The sequence below is a fragment of the Panthera onca genome, chromosome A1, assembly GCF_046562875.1.
Source record: "Panthera onca isolate mPanOnc1 chromosome A1, mPanOnc1 haplotype 2, whole genome shotgun sequence".
Lineage (NCBI taxonomy): Eukaryota > Metazoa > Chordata > Mammalia > Carnivora > Felidae > Panthera > Panthera onca.
This window is the reverse complement of record NC_138339.1, coordinates 124,920,441-124,942,879: the sequence shown is the minus strand read 5'-3', so window position 1 is coordinate 124,942,879 and position 22,439 is coordinate 124,920,441. Positions and strand designations below refer to the sequence as shown.

General features: G+C 36.5%; 1 protein-coding gene across 10 annotated transcripts in view; it reads right to left on the bottom strand.

The window, feature by feature from the left end:
* Positions 1 to 22,439, bottom strand: part of FAM13B (family with sequence similarity 13 member B) — an 89,035-nt gene that overhangs the window by 25,956 nt on the left and 40,640 nt on the right. For all 10 annotated transcript variants that reach the window (XM_078450728.2, XM_060636051.3, XM_060636044.3 and 7 more), the window contains 3 exons: positions 11,316 to 11,357; positions 10,573 to 10,728; positions 8,645 to 8,783 (listed from right to left, as the gene is read on the bottom strand). In XM_078450728.2, the coding sequence (XP_078306854.2) occupies positions 8,645 to 8,783; positions 10,573 to 10,728; positions 11,316 to 11,357 (337 nt within the window). The remainder of the gene's footprint in view (positions 1 to 8,644; positions 8,784 to 10,572; positions 10,729 to 11,315; positions 11,358 to 22,439) is intronic.

The window sequence follows — 22,439 nt, the reverse complement described above, 5'->3', positions numbered from 1 at the left end:
ATGTAGCTTTTTATTAAGCTTTTTATTAAAAGCAACCTTATTTATAGTAACTTGAGTTTAATAAACATTTTTTTAATTTTTCAATTTTAATTTTTAATGTGGTAAATAATAATCAATATACCTATGTAAACAAAATCCTTCTAGTATGTTCAATAACTCTTAAAAATATCAAGAGATCCTAAGACTCAAACCGTGAGAACACTGATCAGACTTCAGCAACCTCTCTGCTCTGGAATACAGCTTTACATTCTTAAATATGAAGGCATCTGGGCTCGGGAAATAATCATTACCTAGACCCAAGATTTAAAATGAGCCTTGGTGGGGCACCTGGGTGGCTCAGTCAGTTAAGTGTCCGACACGTGATTTCAGATCAGGTCATGATCTCACAGTTCATGGGTTCAAGTTCCACATCGCACTCCAGAGCCTGCTTGGGATTCTGTCCCCCTCTCTCTCTAAAATAAACATTTAATGAGGAGGGCACCTTTTGGGACGAGCACTGGGTGTTGTATGGAAACCAATTTGACAATAAATTTCATATATTGAAAGAAAAAAAAAGAAAAAAAATAAATAAAATAAACATTTTAAAAAATTAAAAATTAAAAAAAATAAGACTTGGTGTTTTACTCAAAGAACCAAATTCAAGTCTCATCACAAATGAGAGTTACAATCATTTAATTGCCTATCTTACAGTTACTGGAGAGAATAAAAAAAAAAAATAGCTTACAAGAAAAACTTATAAAGCTCTACTATAAAAGTACACTATTACATCACCAACTCTAATTTAATCTATAATTCCTTATACTATGAAATAACTGAAACAAGTGTAAGGGCTGACAGAATACCTACATATTTTCTAGCCAGATGTAGCCAACATAATTCTTAAACAAATACTGGAAAGTAGTAAAACAAACAAACAAACAAAACAACAAAAAACACGGCAAGTGGAGGGAACATAAAAGAAAGATGCAGTGACAGAAGACGAATGCTGATAGCCCAGCAGTGAAATTCAGAGTAAGAATATAGGGTTATGCTTCAAAATATGCCCCAGGACAAAAAAATAAAAGCTGTTAGAGTCAGGTTAAAGTATGGCCAGACTTCAACTTAAAAGACACAGAAATATACAATTCTTTCTTGAGAAACTAAAGTATGTTTTATCATGTGAACAAATTGTACTTCCTCAGAATTCACTCCACATAAAATATTCATTCCTTTGTACATGGGTAGAAAAAGCTTTTTTATTCTAAACTATCAGCAGGCAAAACAGCCCATACTCTCCCCCCCCCGACCCCATCCCTTCCCCACAAACATCAGCGTCCTCAAAAGGAGGTCCAGGCACTGTGGTCTCAATTAAGGTAAGCCAGAGAGCTCTGGTGGTAGTGGTGGCGGCGGCAGTACTAGTGGGAGGAGCAGCTGCAACATAATCATAACGCTGATGTTTTGGGGGCTGTCACAGCTTACTGCCAGGAACTAATTAAAGCCTGATGGGCATTTCCAGTAATTTCTCTGGCCTCCACCCATTCCTTATGCATCCATTATTGAAGCTTCCACATTGTTTAGTTCCGCATCTTCCCATCTCCACTTACCTAGTACTCAAGCATGCTAATAGTTACTTCTTTTAAGTAAGCTAAATATTCTCATTCCACTCTCACATTTCATCTGCTTAGTAAACTCTCACTAAACAGTATGTTAAATATACTTCATTATAAGCCAATTTCTTCCATTGATTAATGTGGTCAAAACTGGTAAGTCTCCACAGCAAAGAAAACCATCATTAGAATGAAAAGGCAATCTAGTGAATGGGAGAAAATAATGGCAAGCAATATATCTGACAATAGGTCAATATCCAAAATGTATAAAGAACTCATACAACTCAACAGGAAAAAGACCCAAACAATGCAATTTAAAAATGGGCAGAGGATCTGAATACACATTTGTCAAAGAAGACATACAGATGGTTAACAGGTACATGAAAAGGTATTCAACATCACTAATCATCAGAGAAATACGAATCAAAACCACAGTAAGATAGCATCTCACACTTAGCAGAATGGCTACTAGACTAGACTAGTAATCACAAGTGTTGGGGAGCATGGGTGGCTCAAGTTGGCTGAACATCTAGCTCTTCTTTTAAGTTTATTTATGTATTTTGAGCGGGGTGCAGAGAGAAGGGGAGAGAAAGAATCCCAAGCAGGCTCTACAATGTCAACACAGAACCCAATGAGAGACTTCATCTCACAAACTGCGAGATCATGACTTGAACTGAAATCAAGAGTCAGCCACTTAACCAACTGAGCCACCTAGGCACCCTGAACATATGACTATTGATTTAGGCTCAGGTCATGATCCCAGGGACACGGGATTGTGCCCCACTTCAGGCTCCGCTCTGAGCAGGGAGTCTGCTTAAGATTCTCTCTCTCCCTCTGCCCCTCCTCCCCTCGCACTCAAGAAAGAAAGGAAAAGAGAGAAAGAGGGAGGGAGAGCAAACATTGGCACAAAGATGTGGAGAAAAGGGAACCATAGTGCACTGTTGTGAAAATGTAAAGTGACCCAGCCACTATGGAAAGCCGTGTGGACGTACCTCAAAAAATTAAAATTAGAACATATGATTATCAGCAATTCCACTTGTGGATATTTTTCCAAAGGAAACAAAACACTAATTCAAAAAGATAACTGCAGCGCCATGTTCACTGTAGCATTATTTACAATAGCCAAAACATGGAAACAACCTAAGTGTCTATCAAGGGATGAATGAATAAAGAAAATGCAGTGTATATATTTATATATTTGGAGTATTATTTTGCCATAAAAAAGAAGGAAATCCTGCCATTTGTCACAACATGGATGGACCATGAGTGCATTATGCTAAGTGAAATAAGTCAGACAAAGACATATGCCATATGATGTCATTTATATGTGACATCTAAAAAACAAAACAAAAACAACTTCATAGATACAGAGAACAGATCTGTCATTGCCAGAGGTAGAGGCTCAGGGGTGGGCAAAATGCGTGAAAGCAGTAAAAAGGTACAAACTTCCAATTAGAAAATAAATAAGATACAGGGATATAATGTAAAGCATAGTGACTATATTTAATAATTCTGTATAGTATATTTGAATGTTGCTAAGAGGAGATCTTACAAGTCTCATCACAAGAAATAAAGTTTTTTAACTGTGTGGTGATGGATGTTAACTACACAGGCTGTGATCACTTCATAATATATACAGTATCATGTTGCATACTTGAAACTAATATAATATGTCAATTATATCACAATTTTTAAAAATGTTTTTATGTTTATTTATTTTTGGGAGAGAGACAGAGCGTACGCATGAGCAAGCAGGGGAGGGGCAAAGAGAGAGGGAAACACAGAATCTAAACATACTCCAGGCACTGACCTATCAGCACAGACCCCACTGCGGGGCTTCAACTCATGAACTGTAAGATCATGACCTGAGTCAAAGTCAGACGCTTAACTGACTGAGCCACCCAGGTGCCCAATTATATCACCATTTTTAAAAATAAAGAGAGACTGGGATTTAAAAACAACATAACAAACATGTTACTGAATGACTGCTTCCTGGCAGAGGTTTTAAGTATTTTCGTAACTGTTAAGAAAAAACAAAAACAATCTGAGGAGATCTCATAATAGTACACACTGAAGTGACAATCATCTATCTCTTGTGCTCTATCATCTAGCTCTGCGAGAGCTTCCCAAATACATCTGGACTCCACTTGAAGGAGATTACATCTCAGTAATCGCTCATTGTTTGGAAGATATAAATAAATGTAAGTTTGTTAGGTATCAACAATAAAAGCTTGCTAATCTTGAAATGGATTGATTTATGATAAAGTTATTGATAAGAACAAGTATTTTGATATAATCTCTAATCAGGCTACTGATCACTTTCAACCCCTCAAAAACAGTCCAAATTCCTGTACAAACTATTGTACCATTTACAGATCACTCTCCTATCAGTACAAAAATTCTAAATATTTACTACAAATCTAGTAGCACATTTAAAAAAACCATTAATTTGCTAAAGACTGATCTGATAAAAGACTGTTACTCAAAATAAACGAAGAACTCCTAAAACTCAACAGAAAACAACCCAATTAAAAAAGGGGCTTCGGGTTCGTGAGGAAAACAATGGGCAGAAGGCCTGAACTCATTAAAGATACAGATGACAAATAAGCATATGAAAAGATACTCAACATCATGATGACATTAAGAAAACTGCAAATTAAAAACAACAATGAAATATCACTATACACATATTAGAAACTGCAAAAATCTGGAACACTGACAACAACAAATACTGGGGTGAAGTAGTGGAGCAAGAGGAAAACTTAAACATTACTGGTAGGAAAGCAAAATGGTACAGCCATTTTGGAAGACAGTTGGAGGTTTCTTATAAAAAGTGTACCATTTGACCTATCAATTATACTGCTTATTATTTACCCAAAGGTGCGAAGAACTTATGTCTACACAGATATTAGTACCAGTGTTATTGATAACTGCCAAAACTTGCAAGCAACCAAGGTGTCCTTCAGTAGATGAATGGATAAATAAATTGTGGTACACTGCAGCAATGGCAATGACTAAGCGCTAAAAAATGAGCTATCAAGCCATGAAGCAAATGTGAAAGTAACTTAAATGCATACTACTAAGAAGCCACTATGAAAAGGCTACATACTGTACAATTCCAACTATACGATTCTGGAGAAGGCAAAACTATGCAGACAATAAAGATCTGTGGTTGCAGGGGTGGTGGGAGAAATAAACAGAGCACAGAGGATGTTTAGGACAGTTTAAAAACCACAGTATGAATATCATAACGAATACATGTCATTTTACATCTGTCCAAACCTACGAAATGCACAACACTAGGAATGAACATTAAGGTAAACTAGACTGTGAATGATTATGATGTGTCAAGGCAGGTTCATCCTTGATAAAATACGTACCATTCAGGTGAGTGACGGTGATAATGTGGGAGTGTGCCTGTGTTGGGGCAGGGAGCATAGGGGAAATTACCATACCTCCCTCTCCATTTTGTTGTAAACCTAAAACTGCTCTTAAAAAAACAACAAAAAAAGGTTTGGGGGAAAAATAATTCTTGCATTGTTAACAAAGTAAATGATACACCAATTTCATTCAACACATTTACTTAGGGGCACCTGGCTAGCTCAGTCAGTAAAGCACATGACTCTTGGATCTCAGGGTTTTAAATTCAAGCCCCACACAGGGTGTGGAGCCTACTTAAAAATATATATATTTTATTTAGTTGCCTACTATGTGCCAGATGTTACTCATTTATTCGTCACATATTCCACAAATACTTAATGAATACCTATGTGTTCTAGATAATGGGATGCAATAATGAACAAATAAAAATCTCAATCCTCATGAAAGGTTGAGGGATTATAGTCCCTGGTGGGAGACAGACAGTAAACTACTAATTTAAAAGATATGTGCAATAGCGATAACACTATCAAGGGCAAGGGGGAAAAGGACCGAAACTTCAGGGACTAGATGGGGGTGGGTCAATGGGAAGACCTGCTAATACTAATACAGAGTGATGAGGAGATTTGGCCTTACAGAAAAGGTAAAACTGAGCAAACATCTACAAGGTGAGAGGAAGAAGCAAACCACAGGACACCTGGGAAAACAGCAATCCAGATAGCTAACCTTAAGACTGAGCTGTCAGGGGGCCTGGGTGGCTCAGGTGGTTAAGCAACCAACTTTGGCTCAGGTCATGATCTCACGGTTCATGAGTTCAAGCCCCACGTCAGGCTCTGTGCTGAGCCTACTTCAGATTTTGTGTCTCCCTCTCTCTCTGCCCCTCCCCAGTTTGCACTCTGCCTCTCTCTCTCTCAAAAATAAACAAACATTAAAAAACTAAAAGAAAAAGAAAAAGACTAAGCTATCATTCAGTGTTTCTGCAGTACCTATTCCTCTATTTTTATACCTAGATGGCAATGGAAGGTTCTGAGAAGAGAAAGGAAAGGAAAATTCTCTAATTTTCCTTTTAAAACAATCACTCTGGCTGCTGTGCTAAGAACAGACCACAGGAAGGCAAAGATGATTATCAGTTACCAAGACTATATTAATCTATTAATCTAGGAGAAATGATATTGATATGGACCTACAGGGTGGCAATGAAAATGGTAAAAAGTGGTCAGATGCCAGATAAACTTTGAAGGTATTGCCAACAGGACTCTGTAAAGAATGGGATGTGCAGCGAAAGAAATCAAGGATGACCCAAGGCTTTTGGTCTATGCATATGGAAGGAGAAATTGCCCTTTACTGAGATTTTAAAGACAAAAAGAAGAACAGCCATGTGGACAAGATTATAAATTCAGTTTGGCGCCTGTAAAGCTTAAAATGCTTACAAGATATTCAGGTGGAGATGTTAAGTATAACAACTCGATATAGGAATCAAATTCAAGAGAAAGGCCTCAACTAGAGATATAAATTTGGAAATCTTTACAGGTAGACAGTATTTCAAAACCATTAGACGAAATGATATTACCAAATGAGTGAATGAAAATAAACAATCTGAGAAATGGGCACTGGGCTATTCCAAATTTCAAAGGTCAAGTAAAATGTGCAAGAGACATCATTGGTACCTTGCAAAGGCAGTTTCAGAGGAATGATGGGGCAAAAGGTTACCAGAAGTAGGTTTAAGAGAGAGTAGAAAGAGAAGAAGAATTAAAGAAAAGAGACAATTCAAGTAATTTTATTAGAGGGGGAAGCAAAAAATAGGGGATTAACTACATACAGGGGGGTGAAGAGTCAAGAGAGAATTATTTCCTACACATGGGAAAATAACATTTTACACTGATGGGAATGATCCAGTAGACAGGCAGAAATTGAAAATCCAGAAAAGGGCAAGGAGACTACTACATGAAAAGGGATTTATCTAATATACCAGCATAAGTAAAAGCATTAATATATAAGTAATATACAAGTGGAGTAAAAATAACAGGAGCAACTTAACTTCAGTGAACGTTTCCTAGTTTATAAAATAATTTTATACTTCTACTTCTCTGGATACTTACAATAATCCTCTAACAGAAGTATTACTCCCTACCTGTCTAAAGAAAATCAAGGAGCAGATAAGGAAAGTTAGGTAACTTGGCCAAAGTCACACTGCTATTAAAAGGCAAAGCCAGAATACAAATCTCAGTTGACAGACCCTAAGTTCTTTATTATACCTACACTTTAGTTCATGACTTAGAATGAAAACATGCTGAATAAAAACTTCCTTATCCATTAAGAATCTTATTTTAAAAAGTTATCAAAACTAAACTGTGAAACATGTTGTACAAAGATACTGCATGGATGAATGGATAAAGAAGATGTGGTATATATATATACAACGGAGGATTGCTTGGCAATCAAAAAGAATGAAATCTTGCCATTTACAACTATGTAGATGGAGCTGGAGGTATTATGCTAAGTGAAATTAGTCAGAGAAAGACAAAAATCATATGACTTCACTCATATGAGGACTTTAAGAGACAAAACAGATGAACATAAGGGAAGGCAAACAAAAATAATATAAAAACAGGGAGGGGGGACAAAACATAGGAGACTCTTCAATATGGAGAACAAACTGAGGGTTACAGGAGGGGTTGTGGAAGAGGGGATAGGCTAAATAGGTAAGGGTCACTAAGGAATCTACTCCTGAAATCATTGTTGCACTATATGCTAACTAATTTGGATGCAAATTTTAAAAAATAAAAGATATAATTAAAAAAAAAGATACTGCTTTGTGTACGTATATGTATATACGTGTGTGTGTGTTTATTTATTTTTTATTTATTTATTTTTCATGCCCAGCACAGAGCCCAAAGCTGGGCTTGAACTCACGACTCTTGAGATCAAGACCTGAGTTGAGATCAAGTGTCAGACACTTAACAGACTGAACTACCAGACACCCCAATTTGTATATTTATTGACGTTACTTTAAAAGCAATGCAACCATGGACAATTTATGACAGTGAAAACAATTTAGTTACTTTTTAAAAAAATTTTTAATGTTTATTTATTATTTTGAGAGAGAGAGAGAGAGAGAGAGAGAGAGTAGTGGGTAAGGGGCAGAGAGAGGGAGACACAGAATCCGAAGCAGGCTCCAGGCTCCAAGCTGTCAGCACAAAACCTGATGTGGGGCTCAAACCCATGGACTGCAGACCACGATATCAGGACCTGAGGTGAAGTCAGATGCTTAACTGACTGAGCCACCCAGGCGCCCCACAATCTACTTTCAAAATGATGTTCACGGGTTTTCTCTATGAAAAGATCCCGCATTCTTCAGGAAAAAATTGGGAATTAGAAAAAAAAAAAGCTTTTAAAAAGAACAAAATACAACCATAATACCACCAACCACCTCAGCTAACAATGTCATTTGTTTCCTTTCAGGAAAATATTTTTAAATATTTTATATCTACTTCTCTACCCAATGATGGTTCCTGATCTTTACTGATAGAGTGTATGTTCTTGGGACTCATAATCAAAAAAAATGTGTGTGTCAACAATAATGAACTATGACTTCTGGTATGAAAGGAATACACAAAGCAATCAGAGTTGCAGGTCTAGCACACCTAACCCAAAGATCTTTTATTCTTTCCATGTCTTACCTGGTTATTTTCTTCATCCTCAAATACAAAATCTTGCTGCATAACTTCACTGTCTAAATTAGTGCTAGCCACAGGTTCTGAACAGTCTCTGTTACTGTTACTGTCACTGGCATTAATAATATCATCAGCAATATCAACCCTAGTAATGAAGATAAAAAATCAGATCAGGCCAAATGTTGAATATGTAATGCTTTTAAAATAAATAAATATCAATAATGATCTGAAACTTCCACTTGTTAAGATAATGAGTCCTTTTCATAAAACTCCACACTTTATTCATTTTGTCAATTAGATTATTAAACACACTAAGTTTATTTTTGTCTCTCCAGGGAATGCTTCGAGAAAACTACCTTGTTTGTTATTCCCTTTGAAAATTTTCATAAACAAATGAACAGCTGAAAGAATAATTTATGTGCCAAAATAATTTCCCTTACAAATGCATACTCTCAATTATAATCATCTGTTTCAATTAAAATACAAGTCTAGCACTAAACACTAAACACCACAGTGTCCAACACTTTATCAAGTACAACAGTAGTTTCCTACTACAAATTTTGCATGTTACATAACTTATTCAGAATATGCAAAATACTGCAGTAGGCTTTCATTTACAAAGACAATACCACCATCAATGATAGAACATGAGTTATTTCCTCAGAGATAAAAATAAGGTTATTGTGTGAGCATGGGCATAGATTTTCAGGATCTCTAGCTAAACTAAAGACTAACGCCAAGGAATCTACTTATATGAATTATAACCTTTGGACTACTTTCCTACTATTTCCAACTTTTAATTACTGCTATTTTCAGATACTGTTTTCCTTCATATTTGGCCCAATACTCTTAAAAGCAATGCTTTTAAGCAATCCAGTTTTATCAGTTCCAATCATGCCTTCAAAGCAACACAAATCAGGGCCACAAAGCTCCACAGGCTGGTGATGCCATCTCTTCAGACTACAGAGCACACCTGCAAGTTGTACAATATGGCATTCCTAAAATAAACATATTGCAACTCTTGGTTTTCATATCCATTAATTTTTTTTGGTTTCAATTCATATTTAATAGCTATTCTAATGCACTATACACACTTGGCCTTTTAAAAATCTAATTTAAAAAAAAAGAAAAAAAGAAACACTACCCAATCTTTTTTTTTTTTTTTTTACCTCCTATGAACCCTCCAAATTTGCATACATCTTTCTCATCTGTCCTCCAAATAAAAACTGGTAAATAAAAACTATGAAATCACTGCATTATGGTCTCAGAGAAAGGCACGTATTTATCCCTCAAGTGCAGGGCTGAGGTAACAGGAAAGGAGATGAGGCTTTTTATCCATTTAAAAGTAACAAGTGCAATGAAAAGTGGAATAACATCACACAGCACAGACATACTTTTAACTTATACAAAATTCAACTACTAACAACTAACCTAAAAAAAAGTATGCAGGGAGGCCAGCAGGGTAGTAGCTTGTGACAGGGGATAAAATTTAAAAAGCAAAGGATGATTCTGCTCACTATTTCACTTAATGACTATGCAATACAAGCAAAGTCAATCTGGTGTCCCCGTACCTTGCTGTCTAGATCACTTCATGTCTCTCACGGTGAGACCATGTGTTGCACACAGTATGGGTCTTTAAGGTTTTTTAAGTTATTTTTCATACAACATAGTCCCTAAAAAGCTAAGCTCACTACTTCATCTGGTGCTCAGGGAGGAAAACCTGGCAGTATTGGACTTAATGTCTACCATCTTAATGGAAAATTTAGATTTTCAGTATTAACTATATACAATTTACATACAAATTTATACAGTCACTTTCCACACACACTTTCAGAAATCCCCAAGATCCCATTTTAAGTAAACTATGGTTTTTAGAAGATAATCAAACATTTTATAACAATAAATAACAGTAAAATGTTGTAAAAGTTTCTTACTGGTTATTAGATCCTTCCCCATCACAATTAATACTTTCTGCTTCATTATTACACACCAGACTTTGCTGCTGTAAATTCTTAAAATCATGATCTATGCTGCTCTGCAGATCAAAAAGATGCTGTTCCACAGCTGCTCTAATTGTTCTTTCCAAAATGCTACAAAACAGAACACATTTTAGTAAGAAGCAGTCACCCTAACTGGGCATTTGGCCACATAAATATAAACATTAAAACCAATGACTAGTAAAACAAATTATCAGGGTACTGAAATGTATAAGCTAGCATACAAAAAGAAACATACAAAAGGAATACATGATACTAGGTTAAATTTTTAAAAGAAATTTGCCCAAAATAATAGACAAATCAACCATACTATCACTATTACTACCAAGGTGGGAAGGATCAGCTGTCCCAGTATTCATTCCTCGCAACTATACAGAAAACCATTTAAATAGACTTTGCAAAGCTACATTTATAACGCAAAACAATCTGTCAATACTTAGCTAAATCAAAGAAAACTGTAAGGACCCTGTCCATATTTTTTACATGAAGTCTACTTCTTAAAGAGACATATACATATGTATTTGTTCCTACTGCAGTATATAAAATATTAACTAGGTTTCACTAACTTATGTACAGTCCTTCCTCTACAGTAAGCATAATATACCATGATTTTAATTTCCACAGTTTAGTAATATTTTTATATTAAAAACCGATTTGTCTTCTCTAAGTATACTACTTACTCTGCAGAGGCTGGTAAGATGCTGATGGGAGATAAATGGGCACTGTAATCAAAGAAAGAAAAAAGCTATTAAAACTTTTCAATATTAACTTCATGAAGTATTGAAAACTGCCACATTTGCATGACCTCGACACAACCAGGAGAGCATGCACTAAGTTACATGTTCATCTCTGGCACAATGTGATGCTAATTTTCTAAAGAATTTATTTTTCATACAAAAACTATACATACCCATGTGTATAGGCAACTACTTCATTTGGTGCTCAAGTGAAGAAACACTGACCTATTCCAAGGCTGAAGGGGAAAAAAGTGGACTACTAGCCCAACAAAAGCACCTCATCTAGGATAGTATGAAGGCATCAGTGCTCATTCCGTACTCCCTGCCAACAGTAACAGCATGTGCTACTATTCAAGTCACAAAAAAAGGCAAAATGGATACTAAAATCAGACTATTTCATTCACTGTGCCAGTAGCAGACCTTCCTCAGCCAATTCTGCACCACAGTATCTACTGATACTTATAAAAAGAGACAAAATAATCCCATTTTTACCATAGTTAAAAGTTCAACTGACACCCACAATGAAATGTGGACACCACTACAACGTTTAAAATAAAGTGTTGGTGAGGATGTGAAGCAACTAGAACTTTATATACTGCTGGTGGAAATGTACAATGTTCCAACTACTTTGGAAGCCAGTTTGGCACTTTTTTAAAAAAATGTTTGTTTATTTTTGAGAGAGAGAGAGAGAGAGAGAGAGTGTGTGTGTCAGGGAGGGATCAGAGAGGGAGACACAGAATCCGAAGCACGTTCCAGGCTCCGAGCTGTCAGCACAGAGACCAACGCGGGGCTCAAACTCATGTTCAAGTCAGACGCTTAATCAACTGGGCCACCCAGGCAACCAGTTTGGCACTTTCTTATAAAACTTACCAAATGGGGGAATAACAGGCGGGGGCACACCTGGCTGGCTTAGTTGGCAGAGCCAGCAACTCTTGATTTCGGGGACATGAGTTTGAGCCCTATGTTGGGTGTGGAGATTATTTAAAAATAAAATCTTTAAAAAAAAAAAAAAAAACTTCCCAAATGAGCCCACAATTGTAACTCCTGGGTATTTAATCAAGAGAAGTGAAAGTATAATTCCATAGGAATCCTTGCACAAGCATAGCAGCTTTATTCGTAATAGCCAAAGGTATCAACGCAAACAGGTGAATACAGAAACAAATTGTAGGACATCCTACGACGGAATACACTCAGCATTTTTTTTAAATAAAAGGCACAAACAACTGAAAAATGCCAAGAACATGAATCTCAACATTATGCCAAGCAAAGATGCCAGACACAAAAGAGTACCTACTAGAGGGGATTCCATTTACATGAAATTCTAAAACAGGCAAAACTAATCTATACAGCGGGGCGCCTGAGTGGCTCAGTCGGTTAAATGTCCGACTTCAGCTCAGGTCATGATCTCTCAACTTGTGGGTTTCAGCCCCCATCAGGTTCTGTGCTGATAGCTCAGAGCCTGGAACCTGCTTCAGATTCTGTGTCTCCCTCTCTCTCTGACTCTCCTGCACTCACTCTCTCTCAAAAATAAACATTAAAAAAAATTTTTTTAATAACTAATCAATACAGTGACAGAAAGGATATCAGTCGTGACATGGGGCCAGACTGTTGGGTGATGGTAAACAGTCTGTGTCTTGACAGTGGTGGTTGTAAACACATACATGCAAATGTGTACGTTTATAAAGTGCATTTTATTGAGTGAAAATTACAGCCTCAAAGTTGATTTTTTAAAAATGTTTATTTATTTTGAGAGAGAAAGAGAGCAGGGGAGGGGCAGAGAGAGAGAAAAAGAGAGGGAGAGAGAGAATCCCAAGCAGGCTCCACAACGTCGGTACAGAGCCCAATGTGGGGCTCAATCCCACGAAGAGTGAGATCATGACCTGAGTCAAAATCAAGAGTTAGGATGTTTAACTGACTGAGCCACCCAGATGCTGCTCAAAGTTGATTTTTAAAGAAAAAAATAGTTAACAGAAAAAAGTAATCTATAGCAACAGAAGCCACAGAGCAGCTACTTTTGGCAAAAAGGGAGATGGAAGAATTTGAGAAGGAACAAGTAACCCAGGTGGTGGTTATACTAGTTGAGTTTTTGAGAATTCAATAACCTTATGATTTGTGAACTTTTCTGTATGTCTGTGACTCAATGAAGAGTCACTTTTAAAAAGTAAATTTAAATCAGTTTTATGAAAGATCCCCTGTAAATGTGCCAACACAAACTCTAACCAACATAAGAAACAAAGTCTATCAGATGAATATTCTCAGGATTCTCTGCAGGAAACCAAATAACATCATTTACCATTCATGCAGTAATCTTCACGTCTCCCTTACAGTAAACATATGAGTAGCAAATTGCACAATTGCTTTATCAGACAACAGTAAGCCACTCTGGTTTGGCACACATAACATCTCTCAGCTTTATAAAAAAATTTTTTAACAGCCAGTATTATGCTAGTTTTCATGAACAGATTATTCTTAGTTCTAAATGCTTTCATGCTGATACCCTCAAGGGAAATACTTAAAAATTTTTCAAATTTTAATGATGTTTTTGGGAAGTTCATTTCTGAAGGAAACACTGGGGAGAAAAATCACATATACGTGCACAAAAAGAGTTTAGCCATGGGTCCATTTCTAGTAGTTTCAAATGAGCTGAAAGTTAACACTTAGTGACTTCCGCAAACAAAACAAAACAAAACAAAACAAAACAAAACAAAACAAAACAAGAAAAGATAAATGAAGGTATTCCTCCAGAGTGCTTAAATGTCAACTAAGATTAAGTCTTTTTCTGATATTTTGCTACAATGATTTGTTGTTTATATTTTTCATTTCCTTTACGGGTTGCCTATTTAATTATTGAAGATATATCTTTACATGGTCTGATTAGTTATATTTTCCTCAGTAGTACTTCCAATTTCTAAGCTTACACACATTACAGACTTACATGATTAGAAGTATTTTGTTTTTAATACCTGACAGTGTAGTATATCAAATGGTGTGAAGAAAACATATAAATCCAACATCCTTCCCTTCCCCATTTAATTTGTGGCTTCTGGTGAGCTTTTCCTGTACTGTACACCAAAATCTCAACAAGTTCTAATTCTCAACTACTTAGTCCATCAGTCTGTTACTAAAGCCTAGTATCATGTTTTAACTTTTGTGGGAGTATATATCCTCTGTTATTTTTCAAATCTGCCATTGTTAGGCAACTACTTATTTAACTTCTCAGAAGAATTTTCTCACCTTTTCCCATCAGATTAGATTATTAAAATGCTAATAGATACATGGATATAAGAAAACTTACTAGAAATGCAAATCTAAAGATTAAGATAAAATATATATAAATAATTATATATAAATAATTTTTAAAATAGCATGTTTTTATAATTATACACACACAGGCTATACACACACAGGCTAGTAAAGATTAAGCCAGAATGTGGAGGCTTTCTTACGACCCCTAAAACAAGGATTTGATCCATGGACCACCTATATCACACTGTCCTGGGGTGACAGTGCTATTTTATTGGAGATCTATACCCCACCCCAGACCCCAAAAACAATAAAGCAAAAATAAATAACATAGCACTGGCACAAGAAAAAACAAACATGGGGCGCCTGGGTGGCTCAGTCGGTTAAGCGGCCGACTTCAGCTCAGGTCATGATCTCGCGGTCTGTGAGTTCGAGCCCCGCGTCGGGCTCTGTGCTGACAGCTCAGAGCCTGGAGCCTGTTTCAGATTCTGTGTCTCCCTCTCTCTGACCCTCCCGTGTTCATGCTCTGTCTCTCTCTGTCTCAAAAATAAATAAACGTTAAAAAAAATTGTTTAAAAAAAAAAGAAAAACAGAACAGAAATGTACCCATGAATACACACTTGATAAGGAACAAAGCTGGTACTACAGAAAGCAGGGAAAATGGCAGTCTTTCCAAAAATGAGTACTCGGACAATCTGTTAACTCATATTGAAAAAAATAAGTTGGCACCATCTCACACACAAGGACAATATAATATAATGTAGATTATACACCTAAACAAGAAATGTGAAATGATACAGTTCTTAGAAGGTAATATAGGAATGTTAACTAAACTGAAATTGAAATTTTAAACGTAATAAAAAAATAAAACAAATAAAATTTATTTTTATGGTAAAAAAAAGATAATACAGAAATACATATTTAGAAAAAGATTTCTTAAACAGAACCCCAAAAGCATTAACCACAAAGGGAAAAGAACAGTAAACCTGAATGAAATTAAGAATCATTCTTCAGAAGACACAATATGAGAAGGAAAAGGCACAACATAAAATGAAAAGATATTTCCAATGCATACTTTTAAAGGGCTCCTACAATTCAACAAGGAAAAAAAAACAGTAGAAAATCAAGAAACAGAACAGCTATTTCACAAAAGAATTAACTGATAATACACACATGAAAAGGGGATGAACCTATTAAAATGACAAGGAAATAATATTATATATCCTCCAAAACTGTTAATACCAAGTGTTGGCAAAGATGCGAAGCACTGGGAATGCTCATGCACTGTTAGTGTAAATTGGGGCAAGCACTTTGGGAAACAATTTGGTAATATTTACAAAAGTTAAAAGTCAAATTTATGTCTTCATGTACATGCATACGTGCACCAGAAGATGTATATAAGGATGTACACGACAGGGGCACGTGGGTGGCTCAGTTGGTTAAGCGTCGACTTTGGCTCGGTTCATGATCTCATGGTCCATGAGCTGTCATCGCAGAGCCCGCTCTGGATCTTCTGTCCCCCTTTCTGCCCCTCCCTCACTTGCGCTTTTTCTCTCTCTCAGAAAATAAACTTAAAAAAAAAAAATGTACACAACAAAAATAAATAATCAACAAGTAAAAATAATCCAAAGGTCTGCCAATATTAAATTGGATCACTGATGTGTAATCTTAGGATGGAATACTTTACAGCAATAAAATGAACCACAAAGACCTAAGACATGGACAAATCTCACATACAATGTTTAGTGAAAGCAGCTGAATCAAAAATATATACACAGTGACATTTAATTTTCATAAAGCTAAAAACTAGTGTCAAAAAGTTAGCATAGTGGTTACCATTAGAGGGGAGAGAGGAGATCAGGACTGTGAGACCTACTGGGGTGCTATCAGGGTTTATTCTAGATGCGGATGGTGGTTACAAAGATATGTGCTTTGACTAACTTGCTTTGCTATATACGTTGATGCCTATTTCTGTGTGCATGATTTATTTCCCAATTTTTTTTAAACCTTTTAAAAAACAGATTTCTGAGGCCCTCCCAGAGGAGGTAGGGTCCAAAAGTCTACTTTTTTTTTTTTTAATATTTATTTTTGAGAGAGAGAGAGACAGCACAAGCAGGAGAGGGGCAGAGACAAAAGGAGACACAGAATCCGAAACAGGCTCCATGCTCTGTCTGGGCTGTCAGCACAGAGCCTGATATGGGGCTTGAACCCACAAACCATGAGATCATGACCTGAGCTGAAGTCGGACATTTAACCGACTGAGCCACCCAGGCACTCCCCAAAAGTCTACATTTTTTTTATAAATACCACTGACAATTCTTATCCATACTAGAAGTTAAAGTTGCTAGATTTATTTGTAGCTTCCGAAATGACTGAACTTTAATATAATTTTCCAGTTATCCAAAAGAGCAAAAAAAAAAAGCAAGAATTCTAATGGTCTTATGTTGGATAGATCGACAGAGTTGATCTTTTGTTTCCTATCCCTTTTAAATGATACTGGGATTAAATTACAAATACATGTATATATGTATTTGTATATATCTATATGTAGTAATCAATGAGCTAGATTATTAGTGTAAGAGTAAAGGTTCTTTAGCCCTAAAGATATGGAGGGACAATCAAACAACTGCTTTCAACAGACCCTCTCCCTACCCCAAAAAGCCTTAGTAAATAAATCAAATAGATTTTATACTTTATAAGTCAGATTGTCACTCACGAGGCTACAGAAGTTGACTGTACAAATTCGTTCTCTGACCTTGTAAAGGACAAAGGAATGATTTAGTTTTCAGACTTCAAAGAATTTACTATTTTCAGACTTAGCCAATTTCTTTGGGTAGAAAGCACTTATGCACAAACCATGGCTAACACACATCTATGGTTGTAAAAAGGATTTATCAATACAATTATGCCATCTGTAACAGCAACAAAATAGCATAGGAATCAAGAGGATGTGAGTTCTGATAAATAAAGACAAAAGAAAAATAACTGCTTACAGATTTAAAGTCAATTATTTAGGTACTATATGGACAGATGCCACAAAACCCACCTGATGGGGATTTTCACTAAACCCCCAAAGAAGACCAGACTAACAGAAGCAACAATAAATTACAAGGGTCATACATATTTTAAAGTCCGTAGTCAAGTATAATATTAAAAGATTACAAAAAAAAAAAAGAATACAGTCATTCTCTGACCTTTTTCTCCCTTCTGTTAACTCTATTTTTAAATCTGCCCACAAGCATGTAATCTTCTTGAGAGTATTACATAAAATCAATCTTGCAGCCATTTATTCCAATTATAAGTATTTTGTAATTCAAATACAGTGATCATAGGGAACTACTATTATTTTAATTTCTCAATTACAAATATTTAATGTTATAAATAACACTTCATAAAAGTACTGCAGCTCTGCTTCAATTAAATCTGATAAGGATCACTTTACCTGTGCAAGAGTTCTGCAAGCCATTCTGAACCCATGGCATCTCCCAACAAAAACATCAGGTAAAGAGACTTCAAACACCATAAAGGATGGTGATGGGCTTATAAAAACTGCTGAGCAATTATCAGAGCTGCAGTCTAAACGGAAGCAGGCTGCAACATGAGGTCACGACTGACAAGGAGAGACCTAATCAAGAGTCCACAAATTTCTTCCCAAGTCTGTGCAATTTTGCAGGACAGAGGGAAAAGGGGACAAAATTTTGAATCCGAGTAGCACTCCTGTAGAAATATTTAAGCCTACTCCAACATAAAGCAGAAAAACCAATCTGTTTGCATTAGTCATACTACCCTATCTGGAGATATGTTATGACTAATATGAAATTGATAAAACAGTACACAAAAAGTACAATACTACTACTGTTCATTTATTACCCATATTCATAAAACCATTAGTGGTTAATTTTTCAAATCTAAAATTATGATAATTTCTATACTCCAAAACTATAATTTTAAAAACAATCATCTCAAAAAGTAAATATATATTAAAACAGAAGAAAAATCATACATCCCTTTCAAGCCAAAAGCAAAAGCCTTTCTTCACTCTTCCTATTAACTTGGGAATACCCTATAACTATGATAAGAATAAAGTGAAAGATTCTTTACAACTAGAAAGTCAGTAAGTAATAATAACTACAAGTCTTTAAAACATTAAATGCATCATTTATAGGGCAAGGGGAGGGAAAAGAAAGAGAACTTGTCAATATCTATTGTGCTCTGGTACTTTAAAACAATTTTTACTTTAATAGAACTTTCTTATGACCCAAAGCATAAATTCTACTTTTCCCTGCCCAACAATTCTGACACTTCCACAACGTACATTTTTCCTGAGCTGAAATCAAGTGTCAGACAGTTAACCAACTGAGCCACTCTGGCACCCCACATTTTCCTCCTCTTTAATGGAACCTAGCTAGTGAAAACGTAATGGACTGCCCAACAAATATTTTGCAAATTACTGGATTCAATGGATGAAAGAAGGGAAATGTTATGAACCACCTGTAGTCAGTCAGCTGAGGGCCCATTTCCTCAACAATAAGGCATCCACAGAATGAAGTTGTAGAGACTAATCTCAAAACCCTAAACTCAGATCTCTTCCTCAAACACTACATCTTTTATCCTGCACTACACCCAAAAAGAACAAACCATGAGAAACCAATGAACTCACAAAAATAAAGCCGTAGCATCAACAGCCCATAAAAAGACACTGAAATTTTCATTTCTGAATTCCAAGGTTTACGAAGGCAAAGCACAATTATAAATGAACTTTATAAGAATGTAAGAATGCCAATTAACTTTTTTTTGAGAGAGAGAGAAAGAGAGTGAGAAAGAGCAAGTGCAAGTAGGGGAGGGGTAGAGGGGAGGAGAGAAAGAATTTCAAGCAAGCTCCACACCCAGAGCACAGTTTGATGTGGGATACGATCTCACAACTGTGAGATTATGACCTGAGCCTAAAACAATAGTCGGAGACTAAACCAATTGAGCCACCCAGACGCCCCTGCCAATTAACCTTTTGATGTATAGTTCTGCAAACATGAGTATACATTAAAATTTACCTAGGGGCACCAGGGTGGCTTAATCAGTTAAGCATCCAACTTCAGCTCAGGTCATGATCTTACGGTTTGTGGGTTCAAGCCCAGTGTAGGGCTCCGCATTGACAGCTGGGAGGCTTGAGCCTGCTTCAGATTCTTTGTCTCCCCCCCTCTCTCTCTGCCCCTCCCTGACTTGTGCTCTCTCACTCTCAAAAATAAATAAATAAGTGTTTTTTAAAAATAAAAATAAAAAAATGGGACACCTGGGTGGCTCAGTCAGTTGAGTGTATGACTTCGGCTCAGGTCATGATCTCGCGGTTCGTGGGTACGAGCCCCGCATCAGGCTCTGTGCTGACAGCTCAGAGCCTAGAGCCGGCTTCAGATTCTGTGTCTCCCTCTCTCTCTCTCTGCCCCTTCCTTGCTCATGTTCTCTCTCTCAAAAATAAATAAGCATTAAAAAAATTTTTTTTAATAAAAAAAATAAAATTTACCTAAACCTGAAGCCTAGGTAAAATATATGAGGCACAAATTAAAAAAAAAAAAAAGTTAAAAATTTGTTCAGAACTCTCCTACCTCTGTAAATTTTTTCAAGGTAGATTCCCCTAAAATTTGTACATTTAAACAACAAAGGTAAATAACAGATAAGTATGTGCAGAGAGAGCAATAATTCTTTATCTACAGATACAGTCACTTTGGAAAGGATCTTAAGATTTTCATGGACCTCATGGATAAGATGAAGCCTCAGAAGCAACCTGGTTTTTACATATCCTAAGCTACCTATACCTAACTCCCAGCATTTTTTCCACTCTGAAGTCAGTTCAAATCATCACAAAATAGGACTAATAGCAAATGATATACAGAAATAACGGATGCATAAACAGACTGATCAGTACAACTCCTACACAAATATTTAAACCACTGGTTCTCAAAGGGTGGTCTGTGAACAAAAAGACCAAAACTATTTTCATAACATTTGCCTTTTTCCACTGTGGTGACATTTGCATAAGGAAGCAAAATCAATGGTAGAAAAAAATGCTTGGGGTCTTAGCACAAATCCAGGCAAGTGGTACCAAACCATACCATGGCCATTGCATTCTTTACCACCCCTCACTTGTGATTTTTTAAAAAGGAGACCAATCCTTGATGAAGCAGCAGAAAAATTATTAATTTTATCTCAGCTCTGAGTATACTTCATTTTAGTACTTGGTATGACAAAAATGGGAAGTACACATAAAACACTTCTGAGGCATAGCGTAGTACAATGTTTGTCTTGTTTGAGTTGACAGCTGAACTTTTATCATGGAACACCATTTTCATTGGAAAGATCAGCTGACAAATTATGGTTATTCCAACCTGAATATCTGGCAGACATTTTCTCAAAAATGAGCAAGACTGCAACTTTAAGAAAAACGAGTGACAATACTGTTAAAATCTGAGTTTTCAAGCAAACATTTGAATTTTGGAAAACCCCTATCTTCATAAATTCAATAATGTCCCAGTACTTAAAGATGTTTTTGATACAATCAGTGGTGATATTAAAGAGTGTGAATTCGGGGTGCCTGAGTGGTTCAATCAGTTGAGCATCCGACTCTTGAATTCAGCTCAGGTCACGATCCCAGAGTCGTGGGATCAAGCCCTGCATTGGGGCCCCACTCTGAGCATGGAGCCTGCTTAAGATTCTCTCTTGGGGTGCCTGGGTGGCTCAGTCAGTTGAGCATCAGACTCTGGCTCAGGTCACGATCTCACGGTTTGTGAATCTGAGCCCAGCATCAGGTTCACTGACAACAAAGAGCTTGCTTCAGATCCTCTGTCCTCCCCTATCTGCCCCTCCCCCAGTTATGCGGACTCTCTTAAAAATATACATTAAAAAAAAAATTCTTTCTCCCTCTGTCCTTTTCCCCTACTCATGTGCATGCTCTTGCTCTAAGAATTAAAAAAATTCATTACATTAACATTTAATGGGTTTATTGCTACTTTAAAAAATATATAAATTTCAGTTTTGAGGCACCTGGGTGGCCTAATCAGTTAAGGGTCTGACTAAATTTCAGTTCAGATCATGATTTCACGGTTCATGAGATCGAGCCCTGTGTCTGCACTTTTAGTGCAGAACCCGCTTGGGATTCTCTTTCTCCATCTTTCTCTGCCCCTCCTCTGTTCTGTCTCTCTCTCAGAATAAATACATAAACAATAAAAAAAAAATTCTCAATTTTAATTCCCAATAATGTAAATACCAATAGCCAAAACCCCAGAAACAAAAGTTCTTTGGGTTCTAAATAAATCTAAAGTGTAAAAAAAACTGAAAACTGCTGACTGAGAACTAATAAAGGAGGTGGAATTTATCAATAGAAAAACATAACAGCTGTGTTACATAAAAACAGCTGTAGTACAGCTGCAAATACAAGCATCTTCCAAACTGCAACCCAACAAAGCCACACTTCCAGTGGCTTAAATTTGCTGTTTTAATTTGTAACATGGTAAATGCCTACAGGTATAATCCACATTAACGAAGGTCTTGTAGTCATCAATAATTTTTAAGAATTTAACATGTGAAAACAAAAAATTTGATTAACTGCTTTTTTAAACCATCATTAAATGTTTATTTACCTGGGTGGCTCACCTGGTTAACCAACCGACTTGGGCTCAGGTCATGAGCTTATAGCCTGTGAATTTGAACCCCATGGGGGGGCTCTGTGCTGACAGCTGAGAGCCTAAAACCTGCTTCAGACTCTGTGCCTCCCTCTCTCTCTGCCCTCCCCTGCTTGCGCTCTGTCTCCCTCTCAAAAATAAATAAATAAACATT